Source organism: Muntiacus reevesi, chromosome 12 (assembly GCF_963930625.1).
Source record: "Muntiacus reevesi chromosome 12, mMunRee1.1, whole genome shotgun sequence".
NCBI lineage: Eukaryota > Metazoa > Chordata > Mammalia > Artiodactyla > Cervidae > Muntiacus > Muntiacus reevesi.
Window position 1 is genome coordinate 42,398,412 of NC_089260.1, and position 23,130 is coordinate 42,421,541.

A 23,130-nucleotide genomic window follows, 5' to 3' on the forward strand; every position below is an offset into this window, starting at 1 on the left:
GTTTTGCCTCCGGGTCCTCCTTGGGAAGGTTCCATCCCTTGACAGCTAGGCTAGTCCAATGTAAATTTCAACTGGGATCGCGTTGGGGATGGGTCTGTGTTGGGAACAAGAAAGAGGGAGGTAGTGGTTGAGAGGGCCAGTCATTCCCCAGACCCAGCAGGGTGTATGCTTCTTAGGACTGTCGTTAACCAGTGGATCCTTGGTGAATGTTGGTCAATGTGGCACTAGTAGTAAAGAACCTGCCTGCCAGTGCAGGAGATGTAAGAGATGCGGGTGCAGTCCCCGGGTCGGGAAGATTCCCTGGAGGAGGGCATGGCAACTCCCTGCAGTGTTCTTGCCTGGAGAATCCCATAGACTGTAGCCCGGCAGGCTCCTCTGTCCTTGGGATTGCACAGAGTCAGACATGACTGAAGTGACTGAGAATGCACACGCTGTTACTTCTGGCAACTAAGGATGGGAGAAGCCAGCTTGCTCTCTCTGTTTAACCATGCTGTCTGGTGGTGTGTTAAGATAAAAGCAATTATTAGACCAAACACACAATGTATTTTTTAATAAACAAATGCAAACATTTTTATACAGCCTGTTCTTGTAAATGCAGGAAAACCTGACCCTAGCCTCAGGTGCCCCAGCGGGTTCAAACTAGAGCAGATGTATCAGTATCCCATCAGCAAGAACTGCCAAACCCACAGGTGGGTCAGGGAACCCCATTCCCAAAGAAAGGGGTGCCCCTTGATGACGGAGCTCCAGATCTCAAGAGTTCAAGAGAATTCCTCAAGAGAAGGAATCAGGCTGCTGGGCTTGCAAATCCTTATTCTTCAGTAACGCAAGGGAGGAGGGCCCATCTAATTTTAAACCACCAATCTAGAGTACCACTAAAACAAGATTCAGAAGAAGCAGCACAGTGATTCCATTTGAGGAAAAAAACAGAGTTCACAAACATGTATGTGTATAAGTATTAAGTATTAGTCGCTATGTCGTGTCCAACTCTTTGTGACCCCATGGACTGTAGCCCACCAGTTTCCTCTCTTTATGGGATTCTCCGGGCAGGAATACTGGAGTGGGTTGCCATTCCCTTCTCCAGGGGATCTTCCTGACCCAGGGATGGATCCTGGGTCTCCTGCATTGCAGGTAGATTCCTTACCATCTGAGCCACAAGGGAAACAGCATGTATATGTGTAAGGATATACCAAATAAAATACCTGGAAAAATGCACACCAAATCATTAATTAGCAGTTACTTCTAGTGTGTGGGCTTGTAGTTGATCAAAGGGTAAGATAATATGGGGGGCTTTTCCTTGACATTTAAATATTTTTCAAAGTTTTACAATGAGGACTATTTTTAAGTTAGAAATACTAATTTGACAAACAGTACGGTCCAAATTTTGTTTTTAATTTTTATTGCAAAATAAGTATAGATTCACAGGAAGTTGGAAAGATAGTACAAAAAAGCCCTGTATACTCTGTATTCAGTTTCCCCCAATTTTATTTATTATTTATTTTCCATTTTATTTATCTGTAGTACAATATCCAAACCAAGATATCGACACTGGTTTGTTGTTGGTTAGTTGCTAAGTCATGTACTACTCTTTTGCAAACCCATGGACTGTAGCCTGCCAGGCTCCTCTGTCCATGAGATTTTTCAGGCAAGAATAATGGGGTGCGTTGCCATTTCCTGCTCCAGGGGAGCTTCCCAACCCAGGGATCGAACCCGCAACTCCTGCACTGGCAGGCGAATTCTTTACCACTGAACCACCAAGGAAACCAACTGACATTGGACCACATCTGTAATGTGGTCCTCCCACCACTATCACTCACTAATCCTTGGCAAGACTTTTGTCATTTCAAGAATGCTGTATAAATGGAACCATACAGTATGTGACCTTTTGGGACTGACTTTTTTTTCGCTCAGCCCAATACCCTTGCAATCCATCCAAGTTGTTGTACGTACCAACAGTTCATTCCTGTATATTACTGAATAGTATTCCACGGTATGGATGTACCACAGTTTAATAATTCATCTATTGTGGGGGTTTGGGGCTGGTTTTTTTTTTTAACTAATACAGATAAATCTGCTTTGAACACTTGTGTACAAGTTATTGATGTGGACATAAATTTTCTCTTTTCTGGGACAAATGCCCCAAAATATGGTTGATGGGCTGTATAGTAAGTTTATGTTGTATTTTTTTATAAAACTGGAAAACTATTTTCCAGAGTGGCTGACCCATTTCGTAGTCCCATCACAAATGTATAATAATAGATCCAGTTTCTCTGAATTCTCTCCTTCATTTGATATTGTCACAAATGTTTGTTTTCACTGTTTTAATAGGTTTGTAATGATATCATAACCTTAACAGCTAGTAATGTTAAGCATCTTTTCATGTGTTTATTTGCCATTTGTAAATCCTCTTTGGTGAACCTTCTCTTCGTGTCCTTTGTCCATCTTCTAATTGGATTTTTATTTACTTTATATATTCTAGATACCAGTCTCCTGTCAGTCATATGGGGGCTGTTACTCCTTTGTGTGAAACCAGATGGAGACAAAATAACATTCTATAAATTTATAATGTTATATAGTCCTACTTATTCACCGATCACTTCTGGTTTCTTTCGCAGTTAATAAGGAAGTCTGGTTTATCTCTGATAAAGATTTTTTAATAGAATTTATTTTTAAAATGTATTTATTTATCTGGCTGCACTGGGTCTTAGCTGTAGCATGTGGGATCTAGTTCCCTGGCCAGGGATTGAACCCAGGCCCCCTGAATTGGGAGCACACAGTCTTAGCCACTGGACCTCCAGTGAAGTCCCCTTGATAAATATTGTTTCCATTTTTAGTCCCAAACTTTGGGTTCACAAGAAACCCTCTACCCTATCCTCTGTCATTTAGGAACCCAACAGCTCCGTCCCACAACGAAGCACCTCCTAAGAGACATAGAGTCCCTGGGAAGACTTTTTGCATGAAGACACATTAAGAATTAACAGACTAAGTGCCCCTTGCCCACTGTAGGCATGTGGTCCCTTTGCCCTCTGGAAATATCTTCACAGACAGGCCATCTTGAGGAAGGGAGAAAGACCTGGGTGTTTCTTGGCAATGTTTACGCATAGATGACCAGTCTTAGCTTCTCTGTGAACCAGGCAGCCCGCATCCCCTGACTACAAATGAGCCTGAATTCTATGCCATCGCTGGTGCTGTAGCTACTAAACAACATCCAGCTCTGCCCGATTCTAGAGGCTATAATTTCAGCTCAAGGAGATAGGCATGCAGATACCTCAGCAAATGAGTGCAATGACGTGGTACCACTTATGAGTGCTAATTGAGCCTAATTGCTCACAACACCTGCTTCCTCTTTTCCTCAGCTCACAGCCAGATTTAGTTACCCAACCTGGAGCTGGGTGGAGTCACGGAGTTCAGTATGGTCATGTCACTGGGTTCCGCAGCACGCGGGCTTTGAGAGCTCTTTCATAAAATCTTCTGAAGTGCTATCTTCTGTTTTATTTTCTCTTCCACTGGCTAAATGGAGAGGACCATAATGCAAGCCTAGAGGAGGGTGGAGCCACAAGATGGAAGGGGTCTAGGACCTTGATTGATCAGGGTCCGCTGTCCATCGATGTGCAATAGGTCTTTTCACGAGCATTGAGTTTCTAGGGGTGACTGTTTAGCAGTTTACTTTGAGTGATACAGGGCTTAGAAATCACCAGTCACTATTTTTTCCCAAGCATAGAGGAGGCTTCATAGAGGAGGTTCCCACGGGGCTCGTCCCAGGTTGCCTCTCAGATACTATATGTGTGTGCATGCTCAGTCTCTCCATTCATGTCTGACTCTTCGCGACCCTATGGACTGTAGCCCACCAGGCTCCTCCATCCCTGGGGTTTCCCAGGCAGGATTACTGGAGTGGGTTGCCATGCCCTCCTCCGGGGGATCTTCCCCACTCAGGGATCGTAACTGCATCTCCTGCAGCTCTAGCACTGCAGGTGAATTCTTTAGCACTGAGCCACCGGGAAAACTTTCAGATACTATAAATACTGCTTATTTTCACAGATCAAGGTATTGCCTGGTTGCTTTTCATGTTTGACTCATTCCTGAATTGTCCTCTTTGCACGATCACTTTACCCTTATTTGGCTAACAATACTAGCTCTGCAAAGCCCTAAAGTTGAGTGCTATCAAATTCCAAATAGCTTATTGCTTTTAGCACCCTTCTCACTTTCAGTAAATTCTTCTAGCCTTTTGATAACTTAATTCCTATCCTTTCCACATATTTATCCAAAAGGCAGCTTTTAAATTCTGGACTCACTCTTCCTCCTGGCCTTTGATACTACCAGATGCTAGAGGAAAAACATCCCCAATATGCCTACAATTTATTTCAATATATAATTCTATCCAACTGAATGTCAGGCATTTCTAAAGAATGCTGTTCGTTGATGTAACGTCCCTTGCCCATGTTAAGGTTTTGATTTGAAATTACGTTTTGGAATGCCTCAAGTTATATTTTCCCCCAATTTATAAATCTGTCACGTATTTTCTCTCCAATTTATCTTGCCTCCTTAAAAGATTAACCATTAAGAATGGAGTCTAAAAAAAAAAAAAAGAATGAAGTCTGACATGATATCTTTAGAAAGTAAAAGAAGAAAAATATTCTGCTTTTGAAAGGGAATGTACCCTCGAGCAAAAAAAAAAATTTCTCTGTCTCTTAATACGCATTGGGAACTGCCAGTTGTCATGCTGACAGCTTAAGATGGATTAGGATTCCATCACTGATCATCGCATAAATTCTTATACTTAAAACCTTACATTTTTATCTGCAGCCAAACAATTAGGGAAAAAAAAAACACAACAACTCTGTTTGGATATATTAGAATGTCAACCCTCAGAGTACTAGCTTGAAACAACTTAGAAGAATTTGGCAGACCTAAACTGCATCCCCAAAAGTATACTAAATTACTTCTCATTTGAGTGTGGAGGCAGGGAAAGGGGACCTTTTGTGATCATATTTATTTATAAATCTCTTTGTTTGATTATATTGTCTTAATGAAGATGTTTTTAGGAAACTAGTTTTTCCTTTGAGATGGCTATTGAATTATAAACCTTAACAATGACTTTTAATGGAGTTTCTAAAAATGACCAAACCAAGTGTGATATTATTAGTGATGTGCTTCTTTCAGTGGCACCTAGAGAAAGAAGATAAAACTTTACTTCTTGAACTTGACAGTGACGACATTTCTCTTAGCTTAAGAAAACAAAGACCTTCTAGAAAAAAAAACTAAAATTCCAAGAAAGTTTCTTCCAATGTTGTAATAATGTAATTGGCATAAAATAAGTCCCCAATGTATAAAAACACCCACCTTGGGGATCTATCATGATACTTAATTCCCTCATTTGAAAGACCAACATGTAGCAGCTACTTCAGCTGAATAATCAGCCTTTAAACATCAAATGAATGCTACTTCTGGATTTCAATCAGTGGAGGAAGTGAGTTACTCCTTAATTTCCATAGGGAACTTCTGAGAATTAATAAAACCATACTGTATATACAGGACTTCCCTAGTAGCTCAGACAGTAAAGAATCTGCCTGCAATGCAGGAGACCAGAGTACAATCCCTGGGTTGGGAAGATCCCCTGGAGAAGGAAATGGCAACCCCCTCCAGTATTCTTGCCTGGAAAATCCCATGAACTAGGAAGCCTAGTGGTCTCCAGCCCTTGGGGTTGCAAAGAGTTGGGCATGACTGAGCAACTAACACTTTTACTTTCACTTTATGGTATATATGAGGTAGCTAGATATTCTTGAATTTGGTCACTGTTTTCAGCCATTCATTTGTTCAACTAATAAAGTGAAAGTCACACAGTTGTGTCTGACTCTTTGCAACCCATGGACTCCACAGTCCATGAAATTTTCCAGGTCAAAATACTGGAATGGGTAACCCTTCCCTTCTCCAGGGCATCTTTCCAACCCAGGGATTGAACCCAGGTCTCCTGCATTGCAGGTGGATTCTTTAACAGCTGAGCCACGAGGGAAGCCCAAGAATACTGGAGTGGGTAGCCTATCCCTTCTCCAGGGCATCTTCCCGACCCAGGAATAGAAACGGGATATTCTGCATTGCAGGCTATTCTTTACCAACTGAGCTACTAGGGAAGCCCTATTCAACTAATAAGTATTTATTAAATGAGTGTCTATTTTAGGTGTGGAGCACTTAGCAATGAACAAAACAGACAAATCTCTGCCCTCACACAACTTACATTCTAATGGGGACGTGGGCAAAAATCGAGGAAATGGTTAAATAGATACATCAAATTTTAGGGCCAGTAAGCACAAAAAATTAGGCAGTGTAAGAAGATGCGAGAACGCCAGGCTAGGCATGGGATGTGTTGCTCCTGTAGGGTCGCTGGTCTCAAGGGATGACAATTGAGCAGAGAACTGGCTGAAATTAGGGACAGGGCCCTATGGAGACCAGAGGGAAGGGCCCCAGGTCTAGGGAGATGCATGTGAGGGTCCACGAGACAACACTGAACTCAAGGTGTTCTACAAAGAGCAGAGGGGCTGGTGTGGCTAGAGCTCTGGGGTTTGGAAGAGTGTGGTGATGAGGCTGCTGAGACTGAGTTGTAGATGGGGACGGTCACGAGGGCGTCAGGGCCCAAGTCAGAAACTGGGATTCTAAAGAGCAGCTAGAACATTTACATTTCATTCTGTCTTTCCAGATATGTTCTCAATTCCCAACCAAAGCCCACAGCTCAGACGAGCATGAGAGGAAGTAAGGGATTGGATCAAAGAGGCAGCCCATATCCTGAGAGCCTGCACTCAGACCCTCTCTCTCACAGGGCTCCATGCTCTTGGTCTGACTCATGCCATTCCTTTCTTTCTTTTTAAGCACCTCACCACACACAAGACCTACTGACATATTTTTTAAAATAATTTTTTATTATTTTTTGGCTGCACTGAGAGGCATGTGGGATCTTAGTTCCCCAACCTGGGATTGAACTCGTCCCCCCTGCAGTAGAAGCCAGAGTCCTAACCACTGGCCCACCAGGGAAGTCCGTCAGGCCATTTCTTGAGCACTCAAATGGTGCATCCTATCACTGGATTGACAAGTGATACAATATAACAGTTAAGAATCTTGGCTCCAGAGCCAAACCATCTGTGTCCAGATTTCAGATCCATCAAGATCAAGTCCTGTTGATCTTGCGTAAATTTGTTCATCTCTGTCTTTGCATCCTCCTTTTAAATTGGAGATGACAGTCAAGGCTCCTTGTAGCAACCATGAAGATAAATGAATTAGGGATGGAAAGATCTTAGAGCAAAGTGAGTGTCATGAACATGAGATGTCATTTAAGAGTTGAGAGTTTTACTTGCCTAAAGTCCTATTATGGTTGCCAGTTGGTGGAGTGGGTCAATAAGCCCGGCTCTTAAAACCGTGTTGCTGCCCTGCCTCCGAGCAGTGAGGAGAGAGTTGGAGGTGGTACCAGTTAGGGATTTTTCCCCACAAGGGTCAGTTGTTACACATTTTCCATGTAGCACAGTGTGTGACAGACAGCCCCAGGACACACCCATCAATTCACCCCTGTAATAGTAGGGCTACTCTGTCTCCTAAGTTGAGACATTGAGGAAGGAGAAGGGAAACACACTTTCTCACAGGACCCGTAGTGAAGATCAGGCCCACACTCAGCTTTCCCCTGCAAACCACAATCATCACGGGCGACAAAGCTCTACCTGTCACCTCTCGAACTCCCACCTCACTCTGCAGCTGTGAGGCTTTCTGCACCTGACTTAGCGCATCAGAGAGCCTGAGACGCAAGTGGCCTCATGGCTACCTGCTCCAGCGACGGGTACCACCCAGTCCTTCCTCGGGGTCCAGCTTGCTCTCCCACGGACACAAGGTTCCTTCCCGTTTGGAGACCAAATCCCTTTGCCTATGGCTTCTGCCCCTCGGGCTTGGCTCAGCTTTTCCAGGACGCAGCGCCTCCCAGGTCTATACCACAGCTTGGAATACCGCCCAGGACTCTGATCATGTCCCCAAGCTCTACTTCCCTCCCAGCCCCTCTGCCCAAGAAGTGCCCCCTGCCGGCATCACCCTCCGCCCACCGTTCACCTCCCCGAAGGAGTCCTTCTCACCCTGCGCCTCACCCCAAATGAGGCCTCTCCGTGACACCGTCTTCTCGAGGCAGACCTGGGCGCCCTTCTTGGGGCTGTTGTTGTAGGCGCTGTCTCTACAGCATCACCTGTCGGCCCGGTGTGGTCTGCGTGCTTTCCTTCCTGCTGGAAGACATGCTGAGAACATACAGAACTCCCTCTATGTGGAGCTGAGTTTTCCTGGTGCCCAGTGTGGTTCCCCGGTCTCAATGACCCTGTTTTCTTTTCTTTTTTTTTTTAATATTTATTTACCTTTATTTACTGGACTGTGCTGGGTCTTAATTGTTGCACGTGGGATCTTTAGTGGCAGTGTGTGGGATTTTGTTCCCTGACCAGGATTAAACCCCGGTCCTTTGCACTGAAAGCATGGAGTCTCAGTCACTGGACCACCATGGAAGTCCCTTTAATTTACTTTTTATTGACGAATAGTTGATTTACAATGTTGTATTAATTTCTGCTGTAGAGCAAAGTGATTCAGTTATACACATATTTACATTCTTTTTCATATTCTGTTATATTATGATTTATCACAGGATGTTGAATATAGTTCCCTGTGCTATACAGTAGGACCTTGTTTTCTTATCCATCCTATATATATATCAGTTTACATCTACTAATCCCAAACTTCCAATCCAGCCCTCTCCCACCCCTGATCCCCTTGGCAACCACCAATCTATTGTCTATGCATCTCTGATTCTGTTTCTGTTTCATAGATAGGTTTATTTGTGCCATATTTTAGATTCCACATATGAATGACACCATATGGTATTTGTCTTTCTCTTTCTGACTTACTTCACTTAGTATGATAATCTCTAGTTGCAACCGTGTTGTTGAAATGGCATTATTTCGTTCTTTTTATGGCTGAGTGCTATTCCATCGTAATTAAGTACCACATCTTTATCCATTCATCTGTCAATGAACATTTAGGTTGTTTCCATGTCTTGGTTATTGTAAATGCTGCTATGAACACTGGAGTGCACATAACTTTTTGAATTGTAGTTTTGTCCAGATATATGCCCAGGAATAGAGTTGCTGGATCATATGGTAATTCTACTTTTAGTTTTTTGAGGAACCTCCATACTATTTTCCACAGTGGCTGCATCAACTTATGTTTCCATGAACAGTGTAGGAAGGTTTCCTTTTCTCCACACTCTCTCCAGCATTTGTTATTTGTAGACTTTCTTGAAGGGTCACTCTGGCAGGTGTGAGGTGCTATCTCATAGTACCGCTGACTCTGTTGACTGAATGACCCTACCCAGTTGTGAGTCAGACAGACGAGGCCCCTCCCTCTGGGAAATAAGGACAGCCTGAGACCAGTGTTCTGAGGATAATGAACACGGTTGTGTGATTTGCTGGGGGTGGTCAGGCCTTCCTGGTCTGAGACCTGACTGTTGATAGGCAGCTGGTCCTGAGGAGGGGGTGGCTGGAGGGACTGGCCATTGTGAGCCCCTGAGACTGGCAGGGAGTTTGTCAGAGTCAGGGAACAGAAAGGAGGCCAGCACAGAATGGAAGGAGGGAAGGGACAGCGGTTGCATGTGCCCCAAGGGCAGAGGGAGGTCCTAGAAGGATTTAGGTGACTTGATCTTGGCGACCTGATCCTAGGGTGAAGTCTGCTTTGAGAAGAGTCCTTTGGCTCTTGCCTGAGGAGGGCTGCCACTCAGCCGGTCCCTCTTCTCAGACCCCCAAGCCAGAGCCTCAGGCAGGCCCTCTGACCTCCTTGTCAGGCCCAGCACCAGCCTGGTCCTGGGAAAGAACCTGGCGGCAGAGTTCACACCTCAGTGTGACTTCAGCCCCTCTGTTAAAGGCACGGTGGTGTGAAACAACCCAGGTGGATTATCTGACACTTCTGTAGTCAGAAGTCGGTCACGGTTCACAGGGCTGAAATCCAGAGTCAGCAGGGCTGTGTTCCTCTCTGGAGGCTCAGCAGGGAGAGTGTTTCCTTGCTTTTTCCAGCTTCTGTAAGCTTCCCCCATTCCCTGCTTCCTGGCCGCTTCCTCCATAGTCAAAGCCAATATGTCACAGCCCTCCGACCCCTCTTCCATCATTATGTTTCTCTCAGAGTGGAGGTGGGACAGGTTCTCTAATTTTGAGGGCTTGTTGGATCAGATTGAACTCACCAGAGAATGCAGACTAATCTTCCCATCTCCAGGCCTTCAGTTTATCCTGTCTGCAAAGTCTCCTGAAAACTGTTATTAACAGGTCTCTGGAACAAGAACTCAGATGTCTTTGGAGGCATTATTCTGCTGCCATGGAATGCCTAGATCCTGAAAGGTCGATCAAATATAAGTGGTGAACTGTTGGAATATAGATTCAAAAACCAACTTTAAAATACATTATTGAAGTTATCAGGGAAATTTTAACATGACTCAGGTATTTAGATGATAGAAAGGGTTTATTGTTAGCTTACTTAGGTCTAATCATGGCACATGGAAAAGAAGGCTCTGAGAAATACAGTCGCCTGCATGAAGACACACAGCTGGTCTGCAGTGGAGCTGGCATTTTCTTTCTTTTTTTGGCCATGCTTCGAGGCATGTGCGATCTTAGTTCCCTGAAAGGGACTGAACCCATGCTCCCTGCAACGGAAGCATGGAGTCTTAACCACTGGCCCACCAGGGAAGTCCTATGGAGCTGGCATTTGAATCTAGGCCTGACAGACTCCAAGTGCCATGCCCTTTCACTTCCTCGTCCAGGTGACCAGAGGAGTGTATTCGTCTTCTCCTGCTCCTATAAAAAACGAACAGGCTTAGTGGCTCAGTTCAGTTCAGCCGCTCAGTCGTGTCTGACTCTCTGTGACCCCAGGGACTGCAGCATGCCAGGCTTCCCTGTCCATCACCAACTCCCGGAGCCTACCATGTCAATCTTATGTCAAACTCATGTCGATCGAGTCAGTGATGTCATCCAACCATCTCATCCTCTGTCGTCCCCTTCTCCTGCCTTCAAACTTTCCCAGCATAAGAGTCTTTTCAAATGAGTCAGTTCTTCGCATCGGGTGGCCAAAGTATTGAAGTTTCAGCTCCAGCATCAGTCCTTCCAGTGAATATTCAGGACTGATTTCCTTTAGGATAGACTCAGCACAACACAAATGGATTATCTTTAGAGTTCTGTGGGTCAAAAGTCAGACGGGAGTCTCAAGTCTCGCTGAGCTGAAATCAAGGTATCTGCAGTTCCTTTTTGAGGCTCTAGTATCTCCTTGCCTTTTCTAGTTTCTAGAGGCCACCCACTCTCCTTGGTTTGTGTCTCCCTTCCTCCACCTTCAAACTAACAACATTGCATTTCGTTGACCATATTTTCCTGGCCACATCTTTCTTTCTTACCAAAGCCAGGAAATGTTCTGTGATTTTAAGCACTTGTGTGATTTAATTAGGGCCTGGGTGGAGCTAGTGGTGAAGAATCTACCTGCCAATGCAGGAAACATAAGAGACGTGGATTCGATTCCTGGGTCGGGAAGGTCCTCTGGAGGAGTGCATGACTACTCACTCCAGTGTTCTTGCCTAGAGAATCCCATGGACAGAGGAGCCTGGTGGGCTACAGTCCATAGGGTCGCAAAAAGTTGGACACAGCTGAAGTGACCTGATACGTGATTAAATTGGACCCACTTGGACTATCCAGGATAACCTCTCCATCTCAATGTTCATACCTCAGTCGCACCTGCAAAATCACTTTTACCATGCGAGGCAGTATATTCAGCTTCTGTGGGTAGGACATGGACACCTTTGGGAGGATTATTCTGCCAAGCTCAAGAGATGCTGCCACCATTCAGGGATGCTTGCCTTTGTGCCCAACACATGTTTCCATAAACACCATTATGAAGGGGACTTTCTGCTGAAGCAAAAATAGAGACAACACACGAATTTAAAATGAATGCTATTGGTAAAACAGACACAGCGTGATTGGACGACGAGGACATGATGAGGGTGACACTCAAGCTTGTTCTAAGCATGCTGGAAACACTCCTCTTAGCACAGCTAATCCTTTTTCAAATTCGTCTCCGTGTTATTGTCAAGACTGGCAGCTACATGGATTAACCAACAGTCAGAGTCTGATCACTGAAATAAAGATAATGCCTAAGTCTATAGTTTCAGTGTCCCATTTTGTACTAATTCCCCAAATTCTCAAGCCAAAATTCCTATTCTTTGCCTTAGGAGATGGTCTAAAATGTGCATCTCTTTTGACCACCCCCACCTCTTTCTTTTTCCCCACAATGAGTAGTCTTCACCTTAGCATCCCTTTGTTCCAACAGTAGGAGCTTTTTTTTTTAAGTAAAATATCAATTTTATGAAAATTTCCCGAACCAACAGGATTGTGCACAAAGGAAAGTGGGGATGATTGTGAAATTGTTAGAAAGCAGAGCAGCCACTGGTTTAATTAAAGCTCAATATAATCCTATTTCTATTTCTTAAGTCCAACCACTGATTCATCTGAAATGTGATACAGATTGAGGCTTCTACATAATGTGATAAAATTTAGAAATAATGATGTTCTCCTCGGGGTTTCTGTTATTTTACATGAAGAGAGACTTGGCATTTTGTTACAGACTTTTCAAAGTAAGAAAATGGTAACTTAGAAACATTAAAATTCACATTCTTTGGGCAATAAGGCTTCAAACCTACCCGGGAAAAGACCTTCTGGTTTTTCAGTTATTTAAGTGATTTCACAGAGTTGATCTCAAAGGTTATCGGGATGACAAGTGAGGGGAGTCCTGGGACTTCCCTGGCGATCCCGTGGATAGACTTATTTTAATGTAGGTGGTGTGGGTTCGATCCCTGGTTGGCAAGCTAAAATCCCATGTATCTTGCAGCCAAAAAACCAAAAATAGAAAACAGAAACAATATTGTAACAAATAAAGTAAAGACTTTAAAAATGGTCTACGTTAAAAAAAAAAGTGAGGGGAGTCCTCAACTGCAGTTGAAGATGTTTGTAATTTGAAGCCTATGATTTTCTCATTAAAGGGGACTGATTTAATGAGCTGCATATAGGTCCGTTTGTGTGCGTTCTGAAATGAGTCCAGCAGTTAGATCTACTCCCAGGAAGAGTTCCATATGAGCAAGCCCTTTAAGGGGGAAAAGGCAAAACAAAACAACCTTGAACACTTAACTTCAGAATGAAGGCCACAGTCAGACTTGCCTGGTTACCATTGACTTTAATGGGAGCAGCCTGTTTCTGGGGTTTGGGGTGTGAATCGGTGGGAAAAGTGTGAAATGGAAAGAAAGAGAGAGAGAGAAAGAAAGAAAGAAAGAAAAGAAAAAGATCTGTTGGGCACCCTGTTCAGACTCTTTAAAGTGCTGCGTGTCAAGAGGGGATGGGTTAAAATTCACATTTTGCTAATGAACCATTGTTGTCTCTCAAAGAATGATTTAATGCTGCTACATTGTCATTACAAGCTATTTAATCCCTGCAGAAGAAAGCAGGAAGAGTAGGCACTGGTTTCAAGTTTGCTTAATTGCTCATCAACCAGAGGAAAGTTAGAAATGACAGAAATGACTGGAAAGACTCACCCCTATCCTGTGAACATACACACACACACACACACACACACACACACACACACACGTGCGCTCGCGAACCAAGACCAACAAACCGGCATGGGAAGCATCTTATTGGAATTATGTTTCTGGCATTGCTATAACTACGCACAAAACAAGCCCTACATGAAATGGTAGCGACATCTGTTCTAGAACCTGTGAGGCTTTATTCCCAAAACAGTTGTAAAATCTTTTGGGGACAAAAATATTTCTATATAACTATGCAGATGCCCTCCTCTAAGGGAAACGACACACACACAAATGGATACAAGTGTTGAGCTGGAAAGACAGGACTAAGAAAAGGAAATGTCATCCACTTTTTAAAAACACTTAAAGAAAATTTCACCTTTCAATCAAAGCTACATCTACTGCCTTGGATAGACCTTTAAAAAACAATCCCAGGGCTTCTCTGGTGGCTCAGTGCTAAAGAATCCGCCTGCCAGTGCAGGAGACAGAGGAGACATGGGTTTGATCCCTAGTTGGAAAGATCCCCTGGAATAGAAAATGGCAACCCACCCCCGTATTCTTGCCTGGAAAAGTCCATGGAAAGAGGCAGGCGGATTCGTTACCACTGAGCAACCAGGGAATCCCTGCCTGTGTTATACAGTAAGCCATTATTGTTTTCCTGTTTTATGTGTAGTAGTGTGTATATGCTAATCCCAAACTCCTAATTTATCTTCCCCCCACCCTGACCACCACCACCCACTATCCTCTCTGGTAGCCATAAGTTTGCTTCATATGTCTATTTCCATTTTGTAAATAAGTTCATTTATATTATTTTTTTTACATTCCACATATAAGTGATACCATACTGTACACTCACTGATACCTCACTGAGCATGATAATCTCTAGGTCCATCCATGTTGCTGGAATAGTATTATTCCATTCTTTTTATGGCTGTGTAATATTCCATTGCTTTACCACTTCCCTGGTGGCTTAGTGGTAAAGAATCCTCCTGCCAATTCGGGAGATGCAGGTTTGATCCCTGGTTCAGGAAGATTCCCAGGAATACATAGTATCAATAGTGTATATATGTCAATCCAAATCTTCCAATTCCTCCCACCACCCCCTTCTCCCCTTGGTATCCATATATTTCTTTTCTACATCTGTGTCTCTATTTCTGCTTTGCAAATAAGTTCCTCTGTATCATTTTTCTAGGTTCCACATCTAAGCATTATTGAATGATTTGTTTTCTCCTTCTGACTTAGTTTATTCACAGTATATGACTGTCTCTAGATCCATCCAGTTCAGTTCAGTCCGCTCAGTCATTTCTGACTCTTTGCGACCCAATGGACTGCAGCACGCCAGGCTTCCCTGGCCATCACCAACTCCCGGAGCTTGCTCAGACTCGCATCCATTGAGTCGGTGAAGCCATCCAACCATCTCATCCTCTGTCATCCCCTTCTCCTCCTGCCTTCAATGTTTCCCAGCATCAGGGTCTTTTCCAGTGAGTCAGTTCTTCGCATCAGGTGGCCAAAGTATTGGAGCTTCAGCTTCAGCATCAGTCCTTCTAGTGATTATTCAGGACTGATTTCCTTTAGGAAGGGCTGTTTGGATCTCCTTGCAGTCCAAGGGACTCTCAAGAGTCTTCTCCAACACCACAGTTCAAAAGCATCAATTCTTCGGTGCTCAGCTTTCTTTAGAGTCCAACTCTCACATCCATACATGACTACTGGCAAAAACCATAGCTTTGACTAGATGGACCTTGTTTAGGTGTTTAGGCTAGACGGACTTTGGAAGGAGTTATGTTGAAATTGGATAGGCTGAATGTGAGCAGTTTTTATGTCTGAAGAAAATAATGTGATGTGACCCAGGATGTGTGCCGGGTTCACACCTCTGCTCTGCCACTTACTAGCCATGTGACTTTGAGTAGGTTGTTGAATTCTTCATGGGAAGGGCCCACCTTGCAGGGCTGTGGTAACACCTGAGATCACGCAGGTAAGGGACCTGGTCTTATGACTGTGGCACAGGGATGCTCATCAAATGGCAGGGACTGCTGTTTACAGAGAAGATAAAGTATCTTCATTGCCTTTTATAAAGTAGAAAGAAGTCCTCTCATACTTAGAAGTGATTGTATTCAGGGGTATCAATAAGATGTGGGCTGGATTATCTCATCAGACAGATAAGGGAATGTTATTTGGAAGCCTTTAAACATACCTTTGGAGGGAAGCAGCCACACAAGAATTCTGAAAATCCGTTCATGGCACCAAGTGAAAGAGTACGCCGCCATTCCAGCTGGGAGGACGTTCTTGGAGTGGTGACAGTCATCTTGACAGCACTTGGGGACCTGCCTGTCATGTCGATTAAATCATCCAGAAGCTTTTGCAAGAGCTAAAGCACGCAATCTGCTCCCTGAGACTTCACCTTCATCTCTTAAGGGCACCTCTTTTTGGATAGAAGAGAACGAGTTTCATTGGGTCCTAGACTCTCTGAGCCAAGACATAGAATTTCTGGCATTGATACAACCTGTATTCCCCAAGCAACTACCGAAAACTGGGCTGAACAGTTAGCCTATAAGTGGGTTTTGTTTTTATTTTTTGAGAATTTGTACTGGTGGTCATTTTGGCTATGCTGGGAATAAAACAGGACCAAGAAGCCCTGGAGTGCTCAGGAGTCTCATTCAGCAACACCAACCACAGTGCAGACAGACTGCTATGGAAGGTGTTCTATAATGTCCATTTGGGAAGAAATTGATAAAGCTCAGCATTCCTGCCAATAATTCACATACTGTGAGCAGGCCTGGTGCCTCCCTCCATGCGTGAGTACAGGGGGCGGGACTTCAGCGCTCAGGGTCACGTGACAAGCCCACAAGGATGTGCACCCGTAGGACCATGCTCAGCAGAGTCACGTGGGCAGGTTGCCCAGGCCCCCTGAGTATTTCAGGACTTGAAAGGACCGCAGAGGTCACCTCACTGAATTTAATAAAAGTCCAATTCCTGTGCAAATTACTTTTATTTTAAGGAGGAGAAATGTCCAAATCTGAGCCCTTTGAGGGTGAATTTAACTTTTGAAAGCAACCAAACTTCCCTCAAAGTTAAGTCTAGTGAATAAAGTAAATGCTTAGGATGGAGAAATGAAAAATAAAGTGGGGCCATAAAATGACAAAACCGGTTGGCTCCAATGATTCACAAGCTGTTCTGAGAGGTAATTCCAAAATGACCTAGAGAAACAGGTGCTCCTCAGAGCGTTGGTGTGGACACAACCTCTCTGAGGGCAGAGGGAATTTCATATCACATCTTTCAAAATGTGCATGTATTTTGGTCCAGAAATTCAACTTATAGGACTTTATCACAAGGAAATTATCGGGACAGTCAGCAGTGATTTAGTATTAGAAAGCTCGGTGCAGTGTTTTTTGTTTTTTGGGTCATGCTGCACTGCATGTGGGATCTCAGTTTGATGACCAGGAATGGAACCCATGCCCCCTGCATTGGGAGCCCAAAACATTAACCACTGGACTACCAGGGAGGTCCTGGTACAGTGTTAATAACAGTTTAAAAATTGGATGTGGTCTCGATGTCCAACAGTAGGCATTGGTTAAATTCAGAAAGGCACATAAAGTCAGTGAGATACTGTGTAGTCCTGCAAAATGATGTTGCTGAAGTGTTTCTGTTGCTATGGAAAATCACTAATGATTCAATGAAAAGAAAAGTGAAAGTGAAGTCTCTCAGCTCTTTGCAACCCCTTGGACTGTGGCCTACCAGGCTCCTCTGTCCATGGAATTTTCCAGGCAAGAGTACTGGAGTGGGTTGCCATTTCCTTCTCCAGGGTATCTTCTCAACCTAGGGATCGAACCCGGGTCTCCTGCATTGCAGGCAGACACTTTACCATCTGAGCCACCAGGGAAGCCTTCAATGAAAAGAGCAGGTTCTAAAATAGTGTTAGGATATGATCCAGGTTAAAGTGTGTACCTTAGGGGAGGGGGATAGAAGAGGATTGGAAAGACATGCACCAAGTTTTGAGCGTTGTGTTAAGACTGAATATTTTCACGTTGTTTTTGCTTGCTGACATATTATGATTTTTCTGTAATGAGAAACTATTTTTATAATAAAAAGACAATAAAGGAAATATCAAAGAGAGGAGAAAGAGGTTCTTTCCTTATAGAGGAATGATGATGTGCCTATAATTGTTGTTAGGGCTGCCGTAACAAAGGACCACCCACGATAAATTCAACACTAACTTCTTGTCTCGCAGCTATGGAGGTTAGGAGTCCAAGAGCAAGGTGTAGGCATGGTTGGTTCCCTTTGAGGGCCACGAGGGAGGAATCTGTTCCATACCTCTCCCCTAGTTTCTGGCGGTTGCCCGGCAGCCTTCGGTGTTCCTTGGCTTCTGTTGCATCGATTCAATCTCCACTTTCTTCACACAGTGTTCTACCTGTGTGTGTTTCTGTTTTTGAATTTTCCCTTTTCTGTAAGGACATTGGTCATAACGGGTTGGGACCCACCTTAATCTGTGTGTGTGTGTGTGTGTGTGTAAGCTCAGTTGTGACTGACTCTTTGTAACTCCATGGACTGAAACCCACCATACTCCTCTGTCCATGGAATTTTCAAGGCAAGGAAACTGGAGTGGGTCACCATTTCCAACTCTAAGGGATCTTCCTGACCCAGGGATCAAACCCGAGTCTCCTGCATCTCCTATATTGGCAGGTGAATTCTTTACCACTGTGCCACCTGGGATGGATGATCTAATATGACTTTATCTTAATTAGTTATATTGGCAAAGACCCTATTACCAACTAAGGCCATGTTATATGTATGGGGGATTGGAACAACATATAAGTTTGAGGGTGGACATAATTCAATCAATAATAGTAACCCCAATGAGATGGCCATGCTTTGTCCTACCCAATTGAGGTTAGCGCTTACATGTCACGGTAACCTACGCCAGCTACTGTGTAGTAGGAGCCTAGACCAAGATCAAGGGTAATGGGGCTGGGGCACTGACATCCCTAAAGGACTGCAGGTTTAGAGAGATGGTGATGAAACAGAGAGCCCAGCACAGCCTCCCCATCTTCACCCTGCCCCTGCCCCAGCCCCAGCTCTCCCAGGCCAGAGCAGAGGCATCAGTGGGCATTCAGCTGAACTGGGAAGATCAGCTTAGAGATTTGAAAGGAAGAAATAGCCTAAAGGAAAAGATAAGGATGTATTAGTCCTTTTGGCTGAATATAGCGGTTGATATTTTAAAAATAAAAGGACTAAAAAAAATGTTACAAACGTTACAAAAAAATCTGCACACAGATGTTGATAGCAGCTTTATTCATAATCATCAAAAACCTGAAGGAACCAAGATGTCCCTCAAACTGTGGTATATCCAGACAATAGAATATATTCAGCAATAAAAAGAGATGGGCTAACAAGCCATGAAAAGACATAGAGGAACTTTAAATGCATATTGCTAAGTGAAAGAAACCAATCTGAAAATGCTACATACTGTACACTTAGAGCTGTATGGCATCAAAAAAGACAAAACTATAAAGATTGTAAATAAAAGGAGTTGCCGGGATGGGGAGGGGTGTGGGAAGGGAGGAGGGGTGAACACGTGGAACACGGGATTTTTAGGACAATGAAATTATTCTCTATGATGTAATGGTGGGCGCATGACATTGTACATTTGTCAAAATTCATAGAATGTACAACACAGAGCAAACCCTACTGTAAACTATGGACTTAAGTTAATGATAGTATATCAGTATTTCATCAGTTGTAATAAATGTACCTCTGTAATGCTGGATGTTAATAATAGGGGAAATGATGTTGAGGGAGGGGGAAGGGAAGAGGGTTTCCCTGCTTCATGTTTTTATAAACTTAAAACTGCTCTCAAAAAAAAAAATTAAGTCTATTAACTTAAAAATCTGAACCAAAAAGATATATTACGCATAAAGAGATGCAGAAAAGATCATGCACTTAACTACCCGAAAGGAGCTGCTAGCAGATAAAAGTTTGAGCAGTGGCAGGAGTTCACTCTTTTACAAAGGCCTTTGAGAAGATGCAGATGACCAAAGTGTGACCCAGCAGGATCTCCAAGATACAAACAAGCCTGGCCGCTCACACCTATCTCAGACTCAACAAAGCCCTTCTAAATCGAGCTTAAAAGGATGGGCTGTGGGGGAGGGGAAGAAGAACCAAATTCTTATTCAAAGAAATAACAATTTGGACCGTGCACAAGAGTGTCAACAAGTTATGCAGATCTTATCAGCATCACATTTTTTGGTGCCTCCCAGCTATTCAGCGAGGCTCCACCAGCCTGTCAACACCCTTCGGCGTCCCACGCATCCGGGCATATCCCTACCTCAGGAGGCTCTGCGGTGGCCAGGCGGGCCTCCCCAGGGCCCCCACAGAGGCAGATTTTTTTCTCTATATACAGAATACCATCATCATACCATCCCCTCGGAATTCAAAAGTGTCTTTGGTCCCTTTCAGCACTCACATTCTGTGACTCGGTTGGGGCTAAATGTCTATAAAATTGACCAGTACATTTATGCTAGCTTTGGACAGTTGGGAAAAAATATCTGATGCTTTCACATCTGGAAGAAGAGAACATGTAGTTTCAGGAATGTAAGGAGAAATGATGCAAAAATCATCATTGAAGATAGGCAGGCTTCTATGACATGTTTCTACTTTTGTGGATAAAATTTTGTTGCCATCTTACAAAATTATGGATAAGCCATAAGGTTTATGCAGGTTCCTCTCTCCACCTCTCCCCCAAACACACAAAAATAAAGCCTTTCTAGGATATACATTGCTCCTTCATAATATAGCCTCTCAAATGTAATTTTGTTAAATGATACAAAAAAGCATTCATTTAGACGAATGAAAATGATAGCCTTTACTATATATCACAGCTTTCTTTTACCATTGCATTCCTGTTTATTACATGAAAGTCAATGAATGAATCTCCTTGTTTGTGTGTTTGTTTTCATTTTTAGGCAGCTTTAAGTGCCTTGAAACAATTTTCTGAACAAGGACTGGATTCAATGGAAGGGGCAATGAATATTGAAAAAGGTTCTCTTGAAAAGTGAGTACATCTTCTGTGATATTCGTACATTTGTAATTTTGTAACTTGTCTGAAAAATGAGATCAACATCATAATAAAGTGAAAAACTCAAGACAATAATATCTATATCCTGCAAAATTATTCATAACACAATTCAATGTAAATAAAAGAGAACCAGTCTATATGTTCATATTTGTTGCCTCTAAATATGTCTGTGAAAGTTTTAATCTACCAATGGATCATTATTTCTGCATTTTAATGCCTTTGCTGGAAATATTTCTGTGAGTTTTATGGACCACAGAGACCTGCAGAACTTACAAAAGATGACTTTGATTTCAGACTGTTGAGCGTTCTCTGACTAAACCATTTTCTGAGGTAAAATTTTTCCCTCAAAGCCCTGCTAGGTTGTAGGCACAACACAGAGAGGGGAAAAAAAATCAGATGAGAGGAGGGTTCCCTCCGGTTGGCTGCATTTTGTTTTTCACGTTGTTATATGAAGCACCAGCACACACTGTCACAAAACTGTAGCTCCTGGGGGCTGCAGAGGCCAAATCGCAGCTTTAATAAGAATTTCTGAAATCCAGCTCATACCTCTTTTATGATATTGAACATAACGTTTGATCCAAAGGACTGAACTTTAGGTCCCTCCAGAGACCCAATTTATACTAAAGAGATTGCAAGCCATTGTATTTACGATAGTGGAATCCAAATTCTTTCAAAGCAGGAATAATAGCAGGTGAGATTTCAGAACTCACACAGGAGATAACATTTTTAGAGTGAAAAAAAAAAAAATCAGATAACCCAGGAAGTCAAAACCAAATATACAGATCTTACAGTTAAAAAAAGCTTATCTGCCCCCCCACGCCAACCAAGAAAAAACAGCATTTGGTCATTAATAAAGGGTGAGAGCGTGAGAAGAAAACATTTGGTAAACAGACGTGGCATTTTAAGTTGTCTATAGATTGGCAACCATTTATAAGCTAATTTAATCAAAACCATTTCCACATGATCTCATCAGTAGACTATCTGAACATAAATATTGTTGTTTCACTTTAAAATGTCACTTTTGTGGTGACCTTTGAATCCTGTGTGCCATCTGCTAATAAACATGTCTGAAGATGTGCAACCCTGGACCTTCAGCTCTTGTTAATGTATTAATCTTCCAGACAAGCCCAGCATCTGGGAGAGAAAGCGAACAATAACCAGACACACCCGGGCTCCATCGCTCAGGACTGCAAGAAATCAAGGTCGGTCATCTAGCAGCTCCCATAACCGCGCTGCCACCGCATCCTTATAAACCTGTCAGCACGCATGAGGGTGTCTGTGTTCAAGGAAATGAATGACTAATACCATGATTTGAGTCTTATGTGAAGACAACACTATTCTAACACAAGAGATAATAGACATAGGACTGTTTATTCAACTGGGGGAAAATAAAACTTTGAGCATTTCCCTTGGAACTTGAGATCAGATCATAACTCATGTGCCCAGAGGCAGCAGAAATCCGATCCTGCTACTGGAGCTTAACATAACAATTCATGAAAAGTGTTAGAGAAATTGGGTTTGGTTTTTCGATGATGAATAGAGAAATTGGGTTTGGTTCTGTTGTTAGGATTGTTTTCTCGTGGCACTTGTGTTCGCTTCTATTCTCTCTCATTTTAAATAATGCCTGACGATTCCAAGATTAACCAACGATGTGCTGTGCAATGTGATGGTCGTTGTCTTCATATAGAGTCACCCCAGTTTCTCTTTCAATGCAGATATTTGTAAGCTTCATCCTATATCAGTATGAATAACTTCAGGGCGCACCACTCAAAGATCTATGCCAACAAACATGGTGGAAATCAGGTCAGACTTGTGATGATGCATATGAAATAAGGGTAGGAACAACTGGTTTCAATAGACGCCAGGAATTCAGAAAGAAAACAAAAACCAGTTGTGGGTTTTGAACTCCATCATCCTATTAGCCACTGAGGAGGCGTCTTGCCTCTCCAGCCATTTATGTGGATTCCACGTTCGTGGTGGACATCGCTCCCACCCCATCCGTGTATTGTAAGCTGCTCACTGTTTGCATCCAAAGTGTTCTTTGATAACTGCCTCTGCACTTGGGTCACGGAGTGGGATCAAAAGCAGTAATGTACATGGTGGGGAAGGAAAGCCAGTCAGAGGATCCATAGAGGTCTTGCCAGCCATGCTCTGGACCAGCATGTTGGAATCCAGGGTGAAGACAACGCAGTAAAAAAAAATGTGGTCGGTTTCTGTGTGAAGTGTGGTCATTGTTCTTCTTCCCTTGCTTCGCTCTCCTCTCCGAAACATCACCCCCGTGTCACCCGTCCCGAAGGCCGGGCCCTGTCAGCCTGCACAGTGGTGACACTAGGGGACGTGCAGGCTCCTCTTGCCACCAGACTGTCTCTGCGAAACTGCAGGGCTGCCTCCCTGGGTGACTCGGAGCCGGGTTCCCGACCAGCCAACATCACCTCATTGTTCAGGTTTTCTCCCT

The 23,130-nt window shown here is 43.4% G+C and overlaps 1 protein-coding gene across 9 annotated transcripts in view; it reads left to right on the forward strand.

Moving 5' to 3' along the window:
* Positions 1 to 22,889, forward strand: part of STAU2 (staufen double-stranded RNA binding protein 2) — a 298,567-nt gene extending 275,678 nt beyond the window's left edge. For all 9 annotated transcript variants that reach the window (XM_065903639.1, XM_065903638.1, XM_065903633.1 and 6 more), the window contains 2 exons: positions 20,563 to 20,651; positions 21,797 to 22,889. In XM_065903639.1, coding sequence (XP_065759711.1) covers positions 20,563 to 20,651; positions 21,797 to 21,890 — 183 coding nt within the window. In that variant the 3' untranslated portion in view covers positions 21,891 to 22,889. The remainder of the gene's footprint in view (positions 1 to 20,562; positions 20,652 to 21,796) is intronic.
* Positions 22,890 to 23,130: the final 241 nt, after the last annotated feature.